This window comes from Micromys minutus (assembly GCF_963924665.1).
Source record: "Micromys minutus genome assembly, chromosome: 12".
NCBI classification, from domain to species: Eukaryota; Metazoa; Chordata; class Mammalia; order Rodentia; family Muridae; genus Micromys; species Micromys minutus.
Genome location: NC_137981.1, coordinates 21,273,326 through 21,293,702, shown reverse-complemented (window position 1 = coordinate 21,293,702; position 20,377 = coordinate 21,273,326). Strand labels below are relative to the sequence as shown.

General features: G+C 41.3%; 1 protein-coding gene across 7 annotated transcripts in view; it reads right to left on the bottom strand.

The window, feature by feature from the left end:
- NRG3 (neuregulin 3) overlaps window positions 1-10,338 on the bottom strand; it is a gene marked incomplete at both ends in the record, with an annotated part of 1,026,196 nt that extends 1,015,858 nt beyond the window's left edge. For all 7 annotated transcript variants that reach the window (XM_080926973.1, XM_080926970.1, XM_080926974.1 and 4 more), the window contains one exon: window positions 9,507-10,338. In XM_080926973.1, coding sequence (XP_080783099.1) covers window positions 9,507-10,338 — 832 coding nt within the window. The remainder of the gene's footprint in view (window positions 1-9,506) is intronic.
- Window positions 10,339-20,377: the final 10,039 nt, after the last annotated feature.

Genomic DNA, 20,377 nt, shown 5'->3' with positions numbered 1-20,377 from the left:
TAGAAATAACCAATAACACTTAAAACAACACTAACATCCTAAAGATATTAAACTTATTTTTAAATCTATAATGCTTATGCAATTGGCATCTTATTTAATTTTCTACCATAAGTTTCAGATGAATATTAAATAATAAACATGTCATAACATCCTTAAGATTATTAAAATCCAATCTAATGGCCTCATAACATCACCATTACCAAATAAAAATTTATTTTCTAATGTTGATTTTACTTAGTCATATATATACATATATACATATATATATATTCAAAAACTTAACATGAATAGAAATGGCAAATATTTGATAAAATTCAAATTTTTTCTTTGGCCCATTTCCTATGTCTTTCTTTTGAAAACTTATTATATATATATATATATATATATATATATATATATATATATATATGCATATATGTATATATTTATAGAGACAATACAGGTTCTGATTTCTTAAGCAAATATAAATATTCTACTTTTAACTTGCTCAACTTCCTCCATGGGCATTTAAGATTTTAACCTAAATTGAATAGTTTCAATAGAATCTACCTAACTTTAATATAAACTACAATTGATTCATTGTTTTTTAAAATATTTAATCTACCTGGCAATAATTACAAGAACAAGCTAAGATAAATGTTTTTAGAAGCTGATATATTTAATAATAGTAAACACTGCTCATTTGGTAAATTGAGAATTTTCCTATTGACTCTGCCCCCTCTCTAAGACAGATCTGTTCTTCTTTGTCTACAAGAATTGTCCATTTCACTCATGTCATCTTAGGCTTTGATAGTAAAGGTCCTGACATTGTGTGTGTATGCCTGCATGCATTTGAGAAGGGATCAAACCAGGTCCATATACATACTATTCAAGCACTCTGTAAACATTCTACCACTGAGCTGTATCATTAAACATTCTAAATTTTTATATAAGTTTGCATATCATTTCAATCATATTTCAAATTACTCAGTAGAATATTCTTTTCCTATAAAAAAAGATCCCTGATAAACACAAATAAGAAAGAAAAAAAATGTGTTGAGTCTGCGTTGGGACATCTTCTGATGAGCATCATGTCTCATCCAAATTCCTCCCAGCTTGTCTGGATCCTTTAGTGGTCACTCTGTATTAGGGGACTCAGGCATTTCCAGGTACCTCTTGGTTTACCCATGAAACACTACTTCTCTATTTCTGATCACCACCAAAACTTACTTAATAATCCAGAAATAACCTCTAAAATTTAAATGGTTCCTCTGAATTTGGTTCCTAAACATTAAACCTATCTTTAAATCTGTAAAGCTTCAGGCATTTCACATGAGAACTTTTAGGCTGGTTCATGACCTGCATGATTGCACTAAGAATATTTGAGTCTATCCTTCAAAAATAAGTCAGATAAAGGATAACTCAACCTCTCCTGTCTCACAGGAAGACTCCACATGGTCATTCTCATTTCCATTGTTAATTCCTTCAAAACTGGAATCCTGTTAACAACCCTCCCATGCCTCCAAGTAAAGCATCATACAAAGGTAAAGTAAGTCCAACTGGCAATGATGGCGATATTGTAGTTTTCTATTTTAGGGAACTATTGGCTTATGGAAAAACACAATGGTGATCATATTTTAGGGTGTGTGCAGTCTTGGGAAGATGATCTGCGAGTCAGACTAGTCTGTTTAAGAATTCATATTAAAGAATTAAATAGAATAAGATACTGTTCCTCTCACAACTCTATGGCATATTCATCCTAAGGTCACTGTATGAATCCTTTGAAAATAAATATATAAATAAGCAAGCTGTTCTTTTGGCCTGAAGTGTGGTTTGAGATGTATTATCACTTCTAGAAACAGCAAAAAAAAAAAAAAAAAAAAAAAAAAAAAAAAAAAAAAAAAAACTTAACCATGGACACTGCTACAGTTCTTCAAATAAACTTAATTCAGAATTCAGTTTTGAACAAAAATTTCCAGCTGACCCTTTTTATGTTTGTGGTTTATGAACAGTGGCTGGCCCAACTCAAATTATTAACACATAAGAACAGCAAAAATTGAAGAAGGAGTGTCTAACATACTAGATGCTGCTGGTTCAGGGAGGGCTTGTTTTCCCAATGTAGGGGAATGCTAGATGAGGTGGAGAGGGTGATTAGGAAGGAGTGCTCCTTTGTGAAGGCAAATTGAGGGGGAGGGGGAATGGGAGCAGAGGAAGGAAAAGGGATGGCACCTCAAATGTAAATACAGAGTATCTAATTTAAAAAGAGAAAAAAAATATATAACCTCCAAAGTACAAACCCAAACCTAAAAGAGATCTATCATAGAGAAACAAACCTGTTAAATCCTCCAGAACCTCATTTATGATAACTGAATGCCAGGAGGGGAAGAGAACGCAATGCAGACCTTCTCTGCTTTCACTTAAATCCTAGGCCAAAGGCTCAGTTGGTTTCTCCCAAATATCAGCTCCTCTCCATGGGAACTTTGTGTCCAAATAAATAAGAACCTAACAAGCAATGGAGGAGGCATGCCGGGCTCCTGTTTCTGGGCATCTAAATGTGAGTCAGGTTTGTGTACTTCTACCTCTAACTGTGCAGTGCATGCTTTGGAATCACAACATGGAGTGGAGAGACTTCAGACAGCTAACAAGGTCCAGTGTTTACACTCAGTGAACTGACTCGTGTGTGCCTGCATGAAATAACTAGTTTCCTCTGACACAAGAGCAGCAGGGCATTTTACAGGGGTGTGTAGTGAGAGCATCATACTCAAGAGGCCATGAAGGGAAATTAAGGCTGTGAGAGAATGGATCCCTGTTTTGTGCAGTGGAGTTTCTTAGGATAAGGAGCAGAGATGCGCGTCCTTGTCCTTTTTGTCATTGTGGTTGTTGCCATTGTGGTTGTGGGTAAGCATCTCTCTTGTTGTTCCACTTTGGTAGAACGATGCTTTAATCCTTGTAAATATACCAGCTGCTCATTTTTTGAACTGTCACCTTCTAAAACAGTTTTTCTATATAATTGTCTTTAGCTAGCTGGCTTACACCAGCATCCTTCTTCACCTTCTGAGAGGCACATGGATTTAGGCTCAGGGGAAAGGTCAGTCTCACAGCTGCCTAATGACTTCCACAGCTGCCCTGTGGATTATTCCCTAACCAGCAAGGTAGGGTAACAAACTTCTTTGTGCCAATGTTATGACATTTTTGCAATTTAGCTAAATATTATGTAAGCCAATGATACATAATTGTGGAGATGGAAGATAATTGTACTTTCAATTAAATTGTAGTTGAATGTTTTGAAGAAACTCCAAAAGGTGAGGTTATTTTTTTAAAGGAAAGAAATTACCTTAAATTAGATGGGCAGAGAATAACGTTATGAAAGATTCTCAGAGAACATACTACAATGTCTGTGGAAATCATTTGCCTGTAAATTCACTAAAACCCCCCACTTTTGTCTTGGTTTATATTTTTGTTTTAGACCAGATCTTGCAATAAGGTTCAGGTTAGCTTTGAACACATGTTCCAGTCTTGACCTCAAGAGAGGAAGATTCCAAGTACATATCACCACAGACAACTTCTTCACTAATATTTTTAAACAGAACCCACTAATTAGTGGAAGAATCTTTGGGAACACATGATATTCTTAAATAAATGGACATTTATTCAAGAATAAATTATGGCTCCAAAACAAGATATGGAAATAAGGAGTATATAATGTTAGTCTTCTTCCTTCCTTCCTTCCTTCCTTCTTTTCTTACTTTCTTTCATTCTTTTTTTCTTTCTTTCTTTCTTTCTTCTTCCTCCTCTTTCTCCTCCTCCTGCTTCTGCTGTAGCAGCCACTGCTGCTTGTTACTTTCTTTTTCTTTCTGAAACAGGGTCTTCCGCTGTAGACCTGACTAGGATGAAGCTCTCTGTTGATCAAAGTGACCTCCAACACACATAGATCAAAACTCACAGAGAATTTTTTTCTCCAGAGTGTTAGAGTTAAAGACACCTTTATAATTATTTACTTTTTACACAGTCACTTCCATAAACTTTCTTAAACAAACAAAAAACATTTAAGGTTTCCTGCTCAATGTTTAAAGTTATTATAAAAGATAAAGTATATCACATGAACTATAAAAATATAATATGAAAGAATATAACTTAAATTTATATTATAGGATTGAACTGTTGAATCCAAAAAAGGCCATCAAATTCATACTATAATGTAGAAAAATACAATTTTAGTAATATCTAATCAATATTAGATAGTTGTTTGTAAACCAATAAGACAAGTAATTGTTCAATTATATAAATAGAAATATGTTTTAACTTCCTAAATCGATTTAAAAAGTTAAATATGCCTTATTTAGAATTTGTTTAAAATATTATACAAATATATAAAAAATGTCAACCACAAATGTTTTTAAGAATCCCTCAAAACCACAACCTCCCCCAAACACACACACACACACACACACACACACACACACACACACACACATACACACAAAGAAAACAAAGAAAGAAAGGCCTGAAATGACATGGACTTATAGAGAAATATTTAAGATAATTTTCTTCAATTAGTACTCTTTATACCATAATTGAGGAAATAAAGATCTGAAGAATAAACACAAAGTTAAAGGCCTGTTAGAACTAGTCAGTTATAGCTATTCATCAATATAGTAAGGATCAGGGGAGACGTACAAATGAAAGAAATCTTTACTAATAGAGAAATGGAAAGTTCAGCTAAGTATGTGATACCACTTTCATTGGCAGTTGAGTGAGTAGGGAAAGCTTATGAGCATTCTATAGGTTGGGTCTCTACCCCTTTGCTTTTACTTGGGCACAGAGGTTTATAGGGATGCCCCAGGTAAGGATGAGTAGGATGCTTTAAGGCCAGTGCTATTTTTCAAGGCAACATGGTGCAGTTCTTACCCACCCCACAAGTCTAAAGATTGAAATGAATTTCAGTTTTATTCAGAAGTGATTCAATTGCATTTTAAAGACTTACATTTATGTCTTGCCCTTTGCTTTTATATATTTCAGGGCCAATTTTCATCTTTCATTTCAGCATCCCTGATAGAATATCGTTATGTGCTTTGGCTCAAGATATGAGAATTTGAGAAAAGAACTTCTATAAAAGGAATGAGTCAAACACCATCTTTCTTTTCATTGTGGTACAACTTGAAGTAGGACTGGCAAGATACAGAAGGAACAACTTCTTCCTACACATGTTGGAACTCTGGGGACTGCACTGATTTCCTATATGTACCAGGACTTCTGCTGTGTCCCACAGTCATCCTTGAGAACACGAATTCTTCTGTAACCGAGAGAACACTACACTAGCTTGCTTGCTGTTGTTTTGTTTTATTTCCTTCCTCTAAGAAACAGCACAAAAAAATAGGTTCTATTCTCACAAACAAAGCCCAAAAGTCACTCTTTAGCAGCAAAATTATCTCCAGTTCCTTCTGACTGTTCTTCAAGACCAGGAAAGGATACATAAAATACTGCTCTCCACCAAGGTAGACTAAACTTAAGAGAGTCTACAAAGCAATCCATAACACCAATGCCTATCCCCATATTATTCTTATTGTTGTTTTATTTTTGTTTAGGGCCACAAAATGAAGTATGCACATTTCAAAACTCACAGTGTAAGAGGAGCAGCTCCATAACCCTGCAATAATGACAAAGAAAATAAAAACGTTCTCAGAATGCCCTGCAAGCTCACAGTAGAAATAAATTCAACTGTACTTCATCAACATTGCTCTTGAGCTCCGAATCCTCTCCTGTTGACCAATATTCTCTGCTGGGATTCCACTTATCACCTCTAGTCATGTAGACAGCACATACGATGCAGGCTGAACTTTATTTAAATCAATTATACCTGATGCTACTCACAAAGTAACAGAGCACTGTTACTCAAGGAGTGAAGGTGTTGAAAAGGAAAACAAGAAAACAATTGACTTCAGCAATGGGTTCCTTTAAAATCACAAGTGATATGATTCGATAGAACTCTATTTAACTAGATAGGTAAATTAAAGCAAGCTCCATGCCACATTCGAACATCAATAGGACATTTTATCTTCGAATTCCTTCTCTAAGTACACTCACTATTCAGTACTTGTGATCTTGCTCATGAGACTTCACTAAAGAACCATTCAGAGAGGACTGCAAGGAAAACCCATTAACAGCGGGACTTGGCTTGAAACTTAACCATTGGCCTGACTTGTTGTTGTTTTTGTCCTTTCACGTGTGAACGGTGTTTCAGCTAAGTAAAAGAATTCCAATACTGCAGAACAACCTCTTTCTGCACTGGCAGTGTGAATTTCGGTCTGAAATCAGAAGACTCCCAACTGCTGTCAAAGGGGAAGTGTTGATGCATTGTACAAAGCCCTGCTCTCTATCTGTAGGTTCTTCTTGGTATCAAGATGTTAATTAACCTATACCCAGGCTACAAAACCTTTTCGGGAGAATCAGATGTAAGTGATCTTACAGCAGCAAAGTGTTCAAGTATTTATTTTCGAACAGTCTGCAGGAAAGGCCAGCTCTGGGTCACTGAAAAGGCAAGAAATTTCAGGGACACAGGAAAGATTTGGTACACCCAGGTGGCACAAAGGATAAAAATGGAAAGCAGAGTCAAATGCAAAACTTGCTATTTAAGTGCAGTCTTACATTTTCCCCAGTGCCTCAGAAAACATATAACAGTCATCAGTCTTCAAAAAGGAGCCCTTCACATAGCAAGTAATGTGAATAATTAATTACCATGTTTCCTTTTTTTCCCAAAATGCTATCCATTGGCCAGTCATTATCTTTCTCACAAACAGGCTTCTACTCAAAGAGCTATGGCATCTTGCAAATAGCAGCCATAAAATTGCCAAAGATGAACACAAATGTATTTATCCTGTAAGCCTTGAAATGTTCTGTTCAAGAAGCCAGGACCCTGGTCATTAAAGAATATGTGGGTTAGCCTCACAAAAACAGAAGATCATCTTTAACTGCCTTCATTTTGAACAGTAGGGGCTGGGCAAAGGGAAAAGCAAACCTCCTAAAGTATAGAGATTGGTGATGTGCACAAAGAAACTTCTCATCTGAGAATTTAATGTCATAATCAAAACAAGTGAACAATTTGAATGAGAACTACTTGGGCCATAACTCAGTGTACTATAGCAATGCTGATAATTCCACAAATGAAATATCTCCATTCTCATTAACCATACATATAAAATAAAGTGTGTTTATCTTTTGAATTACCTACCATACAGCTCACCTATTTAACCTCACCTTTTATGGAAATTACAGTTCCCTAATCTTTTCAATAAAATGTCCCTCATTGGTGCAGGTACACTGGATTACTGAATGCTACCTCTGGGTGTTTGTATTTTTAAATCTTTACTAAACTCTGTTTTAAGGATTTTAAGCAGAGAAAGAGCTGGACTTTAGTTACAAAACAGACAAAAACTGCCTGCCTATGTAGGCAAGCACCAAGACGATGTGCTGATTTCCCACCTCTCTTCCTTGAGACTGAGAGTCCTGTCAATAATCATGACTTATTAAACAGGCTGCCATCTCTTCCCTTCTACTGAATGTAGAACAAGATCATGGAGGAAAAGAAATAATTACCTCGGGCTCTTCTTTAAAGACTGCCTCAGAATGGAGGGTAAGAAAATCAATATAGAAAGGACAAGGAAATGCCCCAATGTGTTCCCCACAGCCCTGGGAATGGGAAGTAAATCTACATACAATCCATTATTCACATCAGCTGCTACAGAACAGATGAAAATTCTGAGGTCTTCAGGATAGACAGAAATCTATTTCAGCCCAGTGAATGTGCTCATGTGCACCACCCTTTATCTGTTCAGACCACTCAAGCTAGATCTCTTGAAAGGGGAGCCCAGAACCCCTTCTCTTCTGGAAAATGGGCTCTCAGAAATCATGCCGAGAAAAGCAGAAGGAATCTGCACAGTGCTGGGTTCTACTGCCATCCTCATTTGTGGCAGAAAGCTTCCTTGCCTTTTGCCTTTCTGTCTCCCACCAACCATCAAGGTATAGAAGCATTTTTTCTAAGGCAGAATAAATGCAAAAGTCTTTCCCCCCCCCCCACTCCTTACTTACAAGTTCAGTAAATTTAAAAAAAAAAAAAAAAAAGACACAAAGGTTAAATAATACCCAGGGTAAGATCATGGGTCAAGGAAACAAAACAAAATAAACAAACAAACAAAAATAACATAATTGATAGCCACCACCTGATTTCTACCAGCACTGAGCCGTTAATGAGGAACACTCTTTTACCCAGATGTTACAGCTCAAAACATGAATACAAATACAACATATCCCGGACGTTTCTTTTCTTTGCTCTTTTTTTTTTTTTTTTTTTTTTTTTTTTCCAGAATAGCTTTGCTTGGAACTTGAACTGACATACTGGGGGCTTGTCCTGAATAACCTTCACAGGTTGTACATGTCTTCTCCCATCCTGATCCTCAGGCACAGGCAGAGGGTTTCTGCAATTTCAGTTCACTGAGGGGAGATAGTGGGTTGGAGGTCAATTAGTTACCCGCAACGTTCATAAAAATAGAAAGCTCACAGTTCCAAAGAGAAAGTAACCATAGTCAGGTACACTGGTACACTGGCCACTATTGGCTTCGATCGAGCCAGGTTTAATGCCATGTTCAAAGCGTGACATGTTACAAAGAGCTTGGGTGTTGCACTAAACCGGGTCCTCAATCTGCTCCTCTCTTCCAGCTAGGAGGAAGAGGAGATCAGGTGTACACCCCTCACCCCGATGAGAAAGGAACAAAAGCAAATGCTCCGCACAGCTGAGGAAAAAAAGAAGAAAAACCCTCCTACTTCTCCAGGACCCTGGGGGCCTCAGCTCTGCAGCGGCCCCTTTGCATTTCCTTGCAGTTAACTCACTCCAGTGGCCACAGAAGCAATTTCCACACCTGGCAATGGCCAGGGACAGGTTGAGGGGAGGGGTCCTTCTGGGAGCATCTCATTTCCCTACCTCTCTGAATGGCTTCTAATTAATCCTTCTTAGTCACTGCCTGGGCAGGGAAGCTGGAATAGTAGCCAGCTATATTATGAGGACATCTCTACCAAATGCCTCCATCCAATCTGCACAGCCTACACTGGTCATAACTTCCCTTTGTGGTCTTTCATAGGCCAGTTTTGGCTGTGCTTAGAAAAGCTTCCCACAGGAAGGAGGGTTGGGTGCACCCTCCCCTTCGCCGGCCAGTAAGGGGAACACAACCTAGGCTTGCTCTCAAGTCTGCAGTGAGGAGGATTTGCACTCGCCTTAACCCTTTGATTGGAGTCAGGAGTCTAATCTCATTTGGGACTCGCTGAAGTAGCAGCCCTGGCTTAGAGATATCCTTGATTTGTTTAGTGCCCCTACTCCACACATAGACGGACACCTTTGGCCCCCTTGAGGCTAGTTTAAATCATAGCCTCACACTCTGCCCCAAACCGGGCATGGAGAAGTGACAAACAGGAGAAAGGAAAGCCAGAGAGCAGAAAGAAACTCAGTGAATCACGGGCTGAGACAGGCGTCTACTTACGAAATTTGGGGCTGGTGCTAGTTTCTGGGGTGGTGGTAGTGGAGGAGGTGGAAGAGGGTGAGGAGGAAGAGGCGGCGGCAGCATCCTGAAAGGGTGACAGGGTCCAGGAGGGAGTGGAATCGTGGAGGTAGGAGGAGGTAGCATACGCCGCAGTGGGCCAGGAAGGCATTGCCTGCGTACTGGGGGCTCCTGGCATCGGGGGTCGGGAGCCTGGCGTGCTGCTACTGAAGAAAGGGGCCGTGGTGGACAGGACCGTCGGAGGGGCAACAGTGTTCCGTGCCGTGGTAGAGCGCGGGCTAGCCCGAATGGGCACCCGGTGCCCAGGGAAGCGGGTGGGTGCCCGCGTGATGGTGGTCAAGCGGGTGCTAATCCGGTTAGGCGTCCTGGAAGAAGCGGGGCCGCCGGCAGAGGGGGTGGCGGGGGACGTGGTAGAAGTGGTTGTTGTGGTGGTTTCCATAGCCTTGGGGAAAGAGCTGGGCTTGGAGAGGAAGAAGGGGTCCTGGCCCATTCCCTTGGAGTCCACCAGGTCCGTGGGCACGTACTCCTTGACGGAGCCTACCACGATCCATTTAAGCAGCATGAGGCTGAGCCCCAGGCCGATGAAGCCGATGAACAGAGGCACCACGCACAACCACGTCTGCTGCCGGTTCCACACGATGCAGTCGCTACAGCGTAACTCCCGGGGGGGTTCGGCCGCCCCTTCTCCGCCGCCGTCCGGGCCCCCGCCCGCCGCCGCCGCCGCCGCCGCAGCCGCCGCGGTGCCCTCCTCGGCTGAGGCGGCGGCTGCCGAAGCGGCACCAGGTGGCGAGGCACCGGCCGCCCCTTCACTCATCCTAGGAGCCGGTCTTCACCTTCGCCCCCCCGAGGGCCGCGCCAGAGGCATGGGGCCGCGCGGGCCGGGCGCGGGCTCCGGCGGCGGCGGCGGGCTCCGGCTCAGGCAGCGGCCGCGGCGGCCGCATGCAAATCGGCTCCCTGCCCCCACGCCCCTCCCCCCGAGAGGCGGGCGGCGGGAGGGGAGGAGAGGACGGGGGAGGGGACGCGGGCCGGGGAGGGGGATGCGAGGCACTCGGTAGAGGGGCGAGACGGGCCCCCCGGCGCCGCCGGCCGGTTAGGGGACGGCGGGGCGAGTCTGCAGCCCGCCTAGGTGCTTCCTGCGCGCCGGGGTCCCGCGGTGGCCGGTGATGCTGATGCTGCCGTGGATGCTGGTGCTGATGCTGCCGCTGGCGCTGATGCCGCCCGCCTCCTGTGTGCGCTCCAGCCTCGCCGGCATCCTCGGTGCGCCGCGCCCGGCCCGCTCCCTGGGGCGCCCGGCCGCACCGCCGCTGCCCCCACCTCAAATCCTCACGTCACCCTCAGGGGCCCGGGCCGGCAGCTGTTGGATTCCCCGCGCCGACAAACCGCATTCCGACACAGGGGGCCAAACTAGCAGCCCATCGCCCAGCCCTGCATGCCCGAATCGGTGCTGGTTGCTCGGAGAGCCCGGGCGATGAGGTGCACCTGTTCTTCAGCCGGCCCGCAGCCAACCCTCGGTCAACGCTCTCCGGGAGAAACCAATCCTAGCGCAGAGCGGAGGGCGAGCGGCCGGGCTCGCCTCGCTCCCGCCGCCCGCGGCTCTGCGCCGCCACTGCCGCCGCCACCCGTGAGTCAAACTCCAGCAAGCTAAGCCGCGGCCCCGGAGTGGGGTACCCGGGGGGCGCACCCCGACCAGCAAGCAGAGGATCCGAAACAGCTCAGGCGTCCCTGCCGAGTCTACCCGAGCTAGTAAAAATGGGGACGGCGACAGTGATCCTGGACGTCGTGACCGCTGCACCAAGCAGTTTCTCGCACTCAACCAGTTAGCTTCGGGTGTCTGTGTGTTTGTGAGCTGAGTCGCCGCGGACCGGGTGCGATTCGGACCGAGTAGCGCCTCCCACCAACACCTAATGGTGCTGTCTTACTGCGCGTTAGATAAATAACTGATCCAGGCGGAACCCCGTTGGAGATATATGGCACTAGGAGCTCTGGATCAGCTGTGTACAGGTCTTTGGTGCGGATCCTGCGGGGGTCAGACACTGAAGCTGCGGGGAAAATGCGCACGGGGCGTGTTAGGTGGGAGGGCGCCTCTGAGCTCCCCTGCCCCGCCGCGGTGCGGTTGGACAGTGAACCACCTTTGCTTTGGAGTTGCTGAGTGATGCCGGTGTAGCAGAAGACCTTTCTGTAATCAGATCTCCAAGCCATTAACTTACCTTTTTAAAAAAGTATTATCTTTAAATGAAGGCACGCCCTGGAAACAAGGCGAGGGGCAAAAATGAGAAAAGATGCTGGCTAGTCTCTTAAATTTCCTAGCCCGTTTCTTCCCTTTGGTAGAGGGAGATCTGAGTATTTCCAATTTCAGGTGTGCTGTGGTATCTCTCTGAGGTCCAGGTGGCACAGACAGGAAACAGGCAAGAGCCAGTGCTAACATGATACACATACGTTGCTGATGTATAGTGATGATTTCCACACTACCCGGATTCCTAGGCTAAATTGGAAACGTAAGAGGCGGTGTTTTTCTTCTTCTTCTTCTTTTTTTTTTTTTTTTTTTTTAACAAGTGCCATGCAAGAATAGGGGGTCGAGAATGGCCTCTTCTTTATCTCGTGTTCCTCCCAGCATTGTCCAGGAATGCACACAGCATTCTCCTGTCCTGTGATCCACTCCCCAAAGATGAAGTTTCCTAGGTATCCGCCCCCCTCCCCTCCCCGGGTTAAAAGCAAAAGGGAATGCTAGTCTGAGGAGGTGGTAAGAGTGCAGAGAATATATTCAAACAGGAAGCCCTTGGGGAATTTTGCCTACCAGAGTTCTTTGCAGAGGCATGATTAATAAATTATTTCTGATGGCAGTAATGTGGCTGTCACCTCTTTCAGCTCTAACTCTGAGACTTATCCCATAGGAAAATCTTTGTTTTCTAATTGAACAAAGCATACCCTAACCCAGTAATGCTGGATGCTGCCTTCAAGAATTGCATTGGGGGGGGGCTGGGGGGGGAGGGACAAAACAAGCAAACAAAGAAAAATTAAAAAAAAAACCAAAACCAAACATTAAATTCATACTCTTCTGACTTTCTAATTCAAGACATAAGTAAAAATGTCTTAACCTTCTGTGGGCTGTCAGCATCTGCTCCTTGACTTTCTCATGCAGTAAAATAAAAGCATTCCTACATTATAGTAGGTGCTGCTGTTGACACTTGAGAAAGGAGATTTCTTTTCCACGCTTACTTCATCATCACCCCTCCCCAATCCCACCCTCAGTATTCTGTGTTCTTTTCCTTCTTCCTACTCTGATGGAATAAATCCAAAACACAAAGAGAGGGGCTAAAATGCTTTTGTGAGTAAATGCTCTTTACCTGAAACCACAATTGGACAACATTCACAGTTCCTTCTTTGTTTCCCAAAGCCTTCTCCACTTCTCTTTCCAAATTCCCTCCCCTTCTTCTTTCTACTTTGATTTAAAGGCTTATTCATGGTTCCCTATTGAGTTCCTATTTTCCTGGAACACCAGTCACTGTATATCAGCTGCTCTTACAAGGAAGCATCTCCAGAGGGAGCAGCACAGCAGAGCCCATTGCTTTGATGTTTTCCTATTAAGGTCCATGTGATAACAGACCATCAAGAGAAGCTTAGTAGATGTAACTGCCCTCACTTTAAAGCTGTATTGTAAGGCTTACTGGTAATTGGTGGGAAGCATTGGACGGAAACTCAGGAACCACTGTCTATGATAGAGTCATGGTAGAGAGCTTGACCCTCTTGCTGCTAAAATAAAAACAAAATAGTCAGCATTCCATTAACAGGTATGAGTTAGAAGCACCAAGCAAGCAAGCTTCAGGGAATGTCTGAGTGATTTTCTAGTTTAGGCTAATTGAGGCAGAGTCCCTCAAACTATAGTCCATGGGCTGATGTCTAGTTCTGAATAAAATAGAAAAAGACAGCGGAGCACCAGATTAAGTCTTCCTCTGTTTCCTGTGGTGACAACGTGAGAAGCTGCAGCCACATTCTGCCTCCATACCTACCTTAACATAGGAACCATGTCCCGAGCTGTGGGAAGTTTTAAAGCCCTGGGGAGTTCACATTCATACCGATTAGATGATTAGATGACAGAGTGCTCTTTTCATGTACTATGGGCTCAATTAATAAGACAATAACCTAGAAGCCAGTATGTCTCACAAAACTGTCCTATTCTACATATGTCTCCCTGGAATCAGGTTCAGAACCAGTATGATAACCTGGACACATCTGTCAGTATAAAAATTTCATAATTGCTAAAGTCTACCTTTTGCATGCCTTCCACTTAAAGTCTTTTTTCTGAGTAAATAGTGATATTGACTATGACTATGACTGGAAATACAGAGCTTTTATAGAATTTGAAAATATTTTTTTTTTAAAAAGACAAATATGCTGTTTGCTCTATGTCTTTCAGCAAATAGTGTCACCTGTTTCACTGGGTGTCCCTTTAACTCAATGTGTAAGATCAACCCAGAAGAGCAGCAGATAATGGGTATAACAATGTGTTCACAACATCAAGCCTTCAAGGACTCTTCTACTGCAACACATCATGACTAAAATGAGCCGTGAATATATGGGTGATCCAGAACAAATGTAGGAAGGTGAGGAATTCCAGTGTAACCATATCTTAGTTGCAAAAGATTATAATATCCAAAATACTCTGGTATGTGGAATGTCAGGTAATTACTATCGGTTATGTCATAAATTTAATACTGACCACAGCAGATATAGACTTGGTAGTTTTGAATGAGGCACTGAAGGAAAAAAATGATGGTGCATTTCAGATGGAGTCGTGATAAGACAATCTCTAAATTTCTAAACAGGTTAAATTTTTGGACTTTTTAAAAGTCCATCTGTTTACCAGAGGCTATGTTCTGGGCACAAACACTGAGCCCTTTGACTTCTAATAAAGACAAACTGAGACTAAGAAGAATCATAATTGCACTGAGGTAGGTAAAGTGTCTTCAGGGAGCAATAGTAAAAGAACCAGCTAAAATAAACTATAGTCACACAAGGATAGGTCAAGCATTGTTCATCCTCAATAGAGAGGAAGTCATCCAGTGGCAGCGGGTTAGATTACAGTGTGGGTACAGAGCATAAACAATAGGTCAGTGATGTGGAGAAGCGTATCATTCTTTTACACCAAATTCCAACAAGTATAACTATCAGGAGCCAACTTCAGTTTATTCCTGGCTTTCAGAGTTGCCATTGCCATTTGCTTAGCCAGTGTTTTATTATTTTTGCCTTTTTGTACCTGGTATTCTTCTCTAAGATTGGTATAAAATTCATTGTGTTAAATCACTATACTGATACCCTACCATATTAAAATCACCACATTCTCATTGTGAGAAGGGAAGATTGGTTGGTAGAGATGTGCCTTGAGTGCCCGACTAACTAAGCAAACTCCCCCAGGAAAACACTAAAGTATCTGAGGAAATACCTTCCTAATAGCTGTGAAACAAAGGTAGGAAGCTCAGGAGGTCTCCTCCCCTAGAGCACAGACAGCATCCTACCAAGCCATTTCCCTGTCATCTCACACTCCTAGTTCTAGGCAGTGTGAGAGAATCTACAGCTAGAGAAAGGCTTATGATGCTGCCCCTGTGAAATGCTTTCCCATAACCAAGGAAAAACATCTTTGTCTCAAGCCTCATTATTCCTAAGAAAGGCAGCATAATGCTGTTGCTTTCAGAAAGAGCTGATGTAATTTCTTGTTTGTATAAACAACTGTTTGGCTGCACCTCACCTGCGTTTTCTAGAAACGTGTGTTCTGCTTTCTCAGATTTAGAGGGAAACTTTCATAACACTCCATGTGTTTCTCCATGGGAAAAAGCAAACAGATAATTTTCCATGATTCTCCCCTGGCTTACATTATGCATACAACCAGTCAGATATCCTGCTAAATCGTTCTGAGGAGCCTGAGGAAAAACAGCATTAGTGTCGTGCCCTGAAATTTTACCCACAATAGCTGATGCCCCCAGTATGATCCTCACTCTTTGGCCTTTTCTAATAGAATATTAATATCTGCATGTGGGCTATAATTTCCTTCTTACTGCCCACTTCCTCTGGAAATTATAATCCTAAAGGACTTCAGGTATTGTACAATCTGTTTCTTCTGCTGTATACTGTATCCAAGCTGTTATGGTTGGTAGGAATCCATCCATAGAGACAAAAGGCAGATACCTTAGAGCAGATCACTGAACAATTGAAGATTGCCATGAAGCATGTGGCAGGTGCCACAGTTGGCACACACAGGTAAGAGCAGGGATTATTTAATGAGAATCTTCATTGGCCCTGTTTACCAGCAGTCACCAAAATACTAGTATGAAGAGATCATATTAACTTTAAAAGGTTGTGTGTAATAGGAGATGCCCACAGAGCTGACTGCAGAATCCAAATCTCTCTGATATTTTATAATTCTGGCTAGACAGATGACCACCAACTTTAATGCACACTTCTGCCCCTGTCATTCAGGGTCATCCAGGAGGTCACTTACAAAACTGTGAAATAAATAAACCATTTGCAGTTATTAAGTGAGTTGTCATATATATTTCGTTGCAATGATGCAAAGCAGAGAGGCAACAACAGTATTACCTAAAAAGCCTCTGATTACACTGCATTTTGCACAAGAGGTTTGCAAGACAGTGAGTCCTCATTGCTGCCATTTATATGGCATCTTTAGGTACTTTTGTGCAGATCAGGACCAGAAGGCTAAGGCACAGTGGACAAGCTTTGACTCCAGAGTCCTGGGACTTGCATCTGTTTGAATGTGCCATCTCTACTGTCATGAAGACCTTCTCAATGGAAACCCAAAGGGTCACTGTGCAGCTTAATGTTGGTATATCAGAGTGAATTTGGGCCAGTTCTTGGGAAAGAAAAGAAAGCAGAATACCACTGACTTTGATTCAAATATTAATGGAATTAAAAATGTTATTATGGCCCACTTTCAAAAAGAAGATATTCTCAGGCATTTTGAAGGGATAGATAGGCTGTACATTTTATTGAAGTTAAATATCTAGCCTGATGAAGAATAGTTCCAGCATTAAAAGAAATGACCAAGGACAGTTGGTGTGTGTGCGTATGCGTGTGTTCACACTCACAACTGTTGAAATAAATAAAGAAATTGTCTTGCTCTAGAGAGACTTTTTCATTACCTATGGAACAAGGTTAAACAGGAATGCAACTATACATGTGAAAATTGGGGAACCTGGATACTGAACAGTAATGTTGTAGACTCCAAACACAAAGAAAGGTTAAATCACACAACTACCATGACTAATGTGTCCAAAGAAAAAGTTCAGACACAGACAGATCTCCTACACCTGCTGTACCCTGTATTCTCTAGGAGAGCCTTCTGTGTTTCACAGTCAGACACTAGGAATTTAAAGTAGAGGTTTAAGCACTCTACACCAAGGGTTTCGGAGGTTCTAGAGCTCTATTAGAAACCAGAATAAAAATGGCCTTAAACTCTAATATATTTTGTTTAGAAACCAAGCATATTTGATTGTTGGAAGGAAATTCAGAGGTTATGTGGAACCTTGAGATACAAAGAAGCATAGTGGATGCTCATGGTTCTGAATATGCAGGACCCACACAGAGTCCCCCCAGGTGGTACTGTTTTGGCTATGCTACCTACCATGATGGAAAGAATAGCTAAAATTTACATGAAATCAAGACTTTCTATAGTAGGAGCTATTTTATTTCCTCTGTACACATTTTACACTCATGGTTTTGGGAATTTATGATTTTTGCTGGCTTACCAAAGAGATAGTTTGGTTATTCTCCATGTGCCCCAGTGTAATCAGAGCAGGTTCAATCCCTGTTTAGAGTTCTAGTAGATATGTGTGTATATAAAGGGATTCTTAAATCTTATTCCTCGCATCTCTTAGAGTTGTAATTTCAGAACTCCAGTGGGTTCGTATTAAAATCTTCTGACTGAATTAAAATGTTGCAGCAGTCTAGAGTTATCACTTTAATGGATTGCCTCTAAGCATCTTTCTCTTTTGAGATGTGTCCACTGCCTTTGCATGATTACATCTCTATATTCCCTACTATCCCCCCTCTCCTGCTTTCTCCATGTCAGCTATCAGCCTTAAACTCTTACCTCCCAAGGATCACCGAAGATCAAAACACCTTTTAGTCTTCACTACAGAGTAAGATAATAAAGCAAAACAACACTATTTTTGGTTTTAGTTTATTATTAAGAAAATAGCAAACCAAGTCTCAGAGTCATTATTTTGGGAGTGGCATATGATAAAAATAATAATCTCCTAGGAAAAGTCCAATTAGCCCAAAGAATTCCCTAGCAAATTGAACAGAGGATGATACTGACTTGCCTTAAGGCTGATTTGTAAACAATTACACACCCTTTATGACCTTCATCCAGCCCTGTCCTTTGTCTTTTCTCTAGAGTTCCAATGAGGCCCGCAAGCTCACTATTAACATCAAGACTTCTAAAAGTTTCCAAGGCACATGTCTGACTTCCCTGGACCACTGTTTTAGATCTTTTCTGCAAATCGTGGCTTCTTGTGTGTTTGTTTCATATGTTTGTTTTGGATTTTGCCTTTTGAAGTGCTGAGAATGGAATGCTGAGTGTTTGCACACACCAGCTGAGAATACTAGAGCTAGATGCATCTCTTGTCTTGTTATGGGCAGCTCAAGATACCCCCAAACTCTTAGTTATCCTGCTTCTAACTTTCAACATCTTGTGTGTACAGACTACACATGGGGGTTTTCCATACTTTTAACTTCAAGTGCATTTTCCTGTTTTGATTATAAGCAGAAAGATTAGATGCTTGTCTAACTCCTAAAAAGAAATTCAAACTAGGAATGAAGGATGGATGATGCCTTATATAGGCTTGTGCAAGAGAGTCCTTGAAATCTCTACATTTGGAAGGTTCTTTGACTTTTTTTTTTTTTTTTTTTTGGAGGAATACTAAAAGTTGTATCCATCGATAAGTGTGCTGAAACCTGCCCATGGATAAAACATCTTCTTCATAGTCACAGAAGAAACTGTTACTCACTCTGCCTAGAAGTCATATTCTAGTGACCCTTAGAAGTGGAAGGACACTTTGAGTCTGATCATTTCTCTAGTGAATGAGTAGGACTAAAACCCTTCATCTTTAATCTGGCAGATAACCATGTCAGTCAGATTCCCAAAACAATTCCCTCTATGTACAGAAATAATGGAAATTTTTCACTTTTTTAAAATTTTGTTGAATTCATTTATTTTCCTCTTGTGAGAGACGTTATCAACCTGATGTCAGAGTACCACGCTGGAAAAAATGTCTTCTTATTGCCCTTATTCACTGCTTCCTTGGAAGTTTTAAACAGCACGTTTATGACAAGGCAAGGCTCAAAATCACATCTAAAGACATGGGAGCTGGGTCCTTACTGGAATTTGAAAACAACCTTTTATGAGGAAATGAATAGAATTCTACCTATGATTTCTTATTGTTTTTTTTTCTAATTAAGGATGAAAACAGCAGAGAGTGTATACAAAACACCTGAGCTCGAATTTTTCTTTGTTTTGCAATTTGTAAGACTCTGTAGGACTCAGTTATAGCATCCATTAACTTTACCAGCTATAGCCATAATTAATGATACAATCATAATCAGTGATTACAATGCTTTAGATGCCTAATGTATACATTTTTTAAATTTAAGACACCATATATATTTTAAAATAAGAAAGAACCACCAATTGGTATTACTAATGAAACTTTTGTGTCCAATTATAATTTTTCATTTAGGTAATATAGAAAAATATAAAAATACAAATACTTTAAAATATTAATATTAAAACTCATACATATGTATGTATATATTATAAATATATAGTACAATATTATACATATATATATATATATATTTCAGTCATTTTTCAGTTACTCTGGGTATCTCTGTCACCAGTGTGCATATACTCAAGCCACAGGCTGGGCCGTTCCTACAAAGAGACCCCTTAGGCAAGGAGGCTCTTTCCTTATCATTCTTTGCTCTACAAGATTAGTGTGGAAGCAAGAAGACTAATTTGAATTCACATCTTTCCTAAGTTTTCTTTTATTTTGAAATGATTTATTGACTATATGGAAGTTATTATAATGATATTTTCATGTATATGACTGATAATGCACTTTTTTCACATTCACCTTCTGTTATCCCAGTTTGCTGTATCAGTCACTGTCACTGACTCTGTTTCTTCTCCCACACAGTCCCTCTTCTTTTAATAACATGTGTTACATGCATTTCTGAGTCTGGCTTATTTTATACAAAATGATGACCCCTATTTCCTGCAGGTAACACAATTTTGTTCTTCATTACAGATGAACAACACCGCACGATGTGTATCGGCCAAATGTCTTTACTCCTTTCTCTGTTGATGGACACTTGAACTGAATGCATAATTTGGCTTCATGATGAAAAGTAAACATGAGTATTCATGGTTCTTCATTGTATCTTCACCTAGATTTCTTTAGGTATATCCCAGAAGTTGTAAAGCAGTACCATAAAGTACTTGCATGCTTCATGGCTTTAAATTTTAATTTGTTTTAAGTATATTTGTGGTTTTTTTCCCTGCATTTATGTCTATGTACCCTGTGCACGGGAGTCAGCGAAGGCATCAATTCCTTGGGACTGTTGTTACAGATAGTTCTGAGGAAGCCTGTGGGTGTTAGGAATCATACTTGGGTTCTCTAAACGAGAAGCCAGTGCTCGTAACTGCTAAGCCATCTCTGCAGCTTATGTATAGTATTTTTGAGGCAGTTCTATAAAATATACTCAGTACTTGATATTACTTTTTTAATTACAATGAAAAAGCTTTTCCATCTTCTAAGATCTTCCTTAATAGGTTTATTATT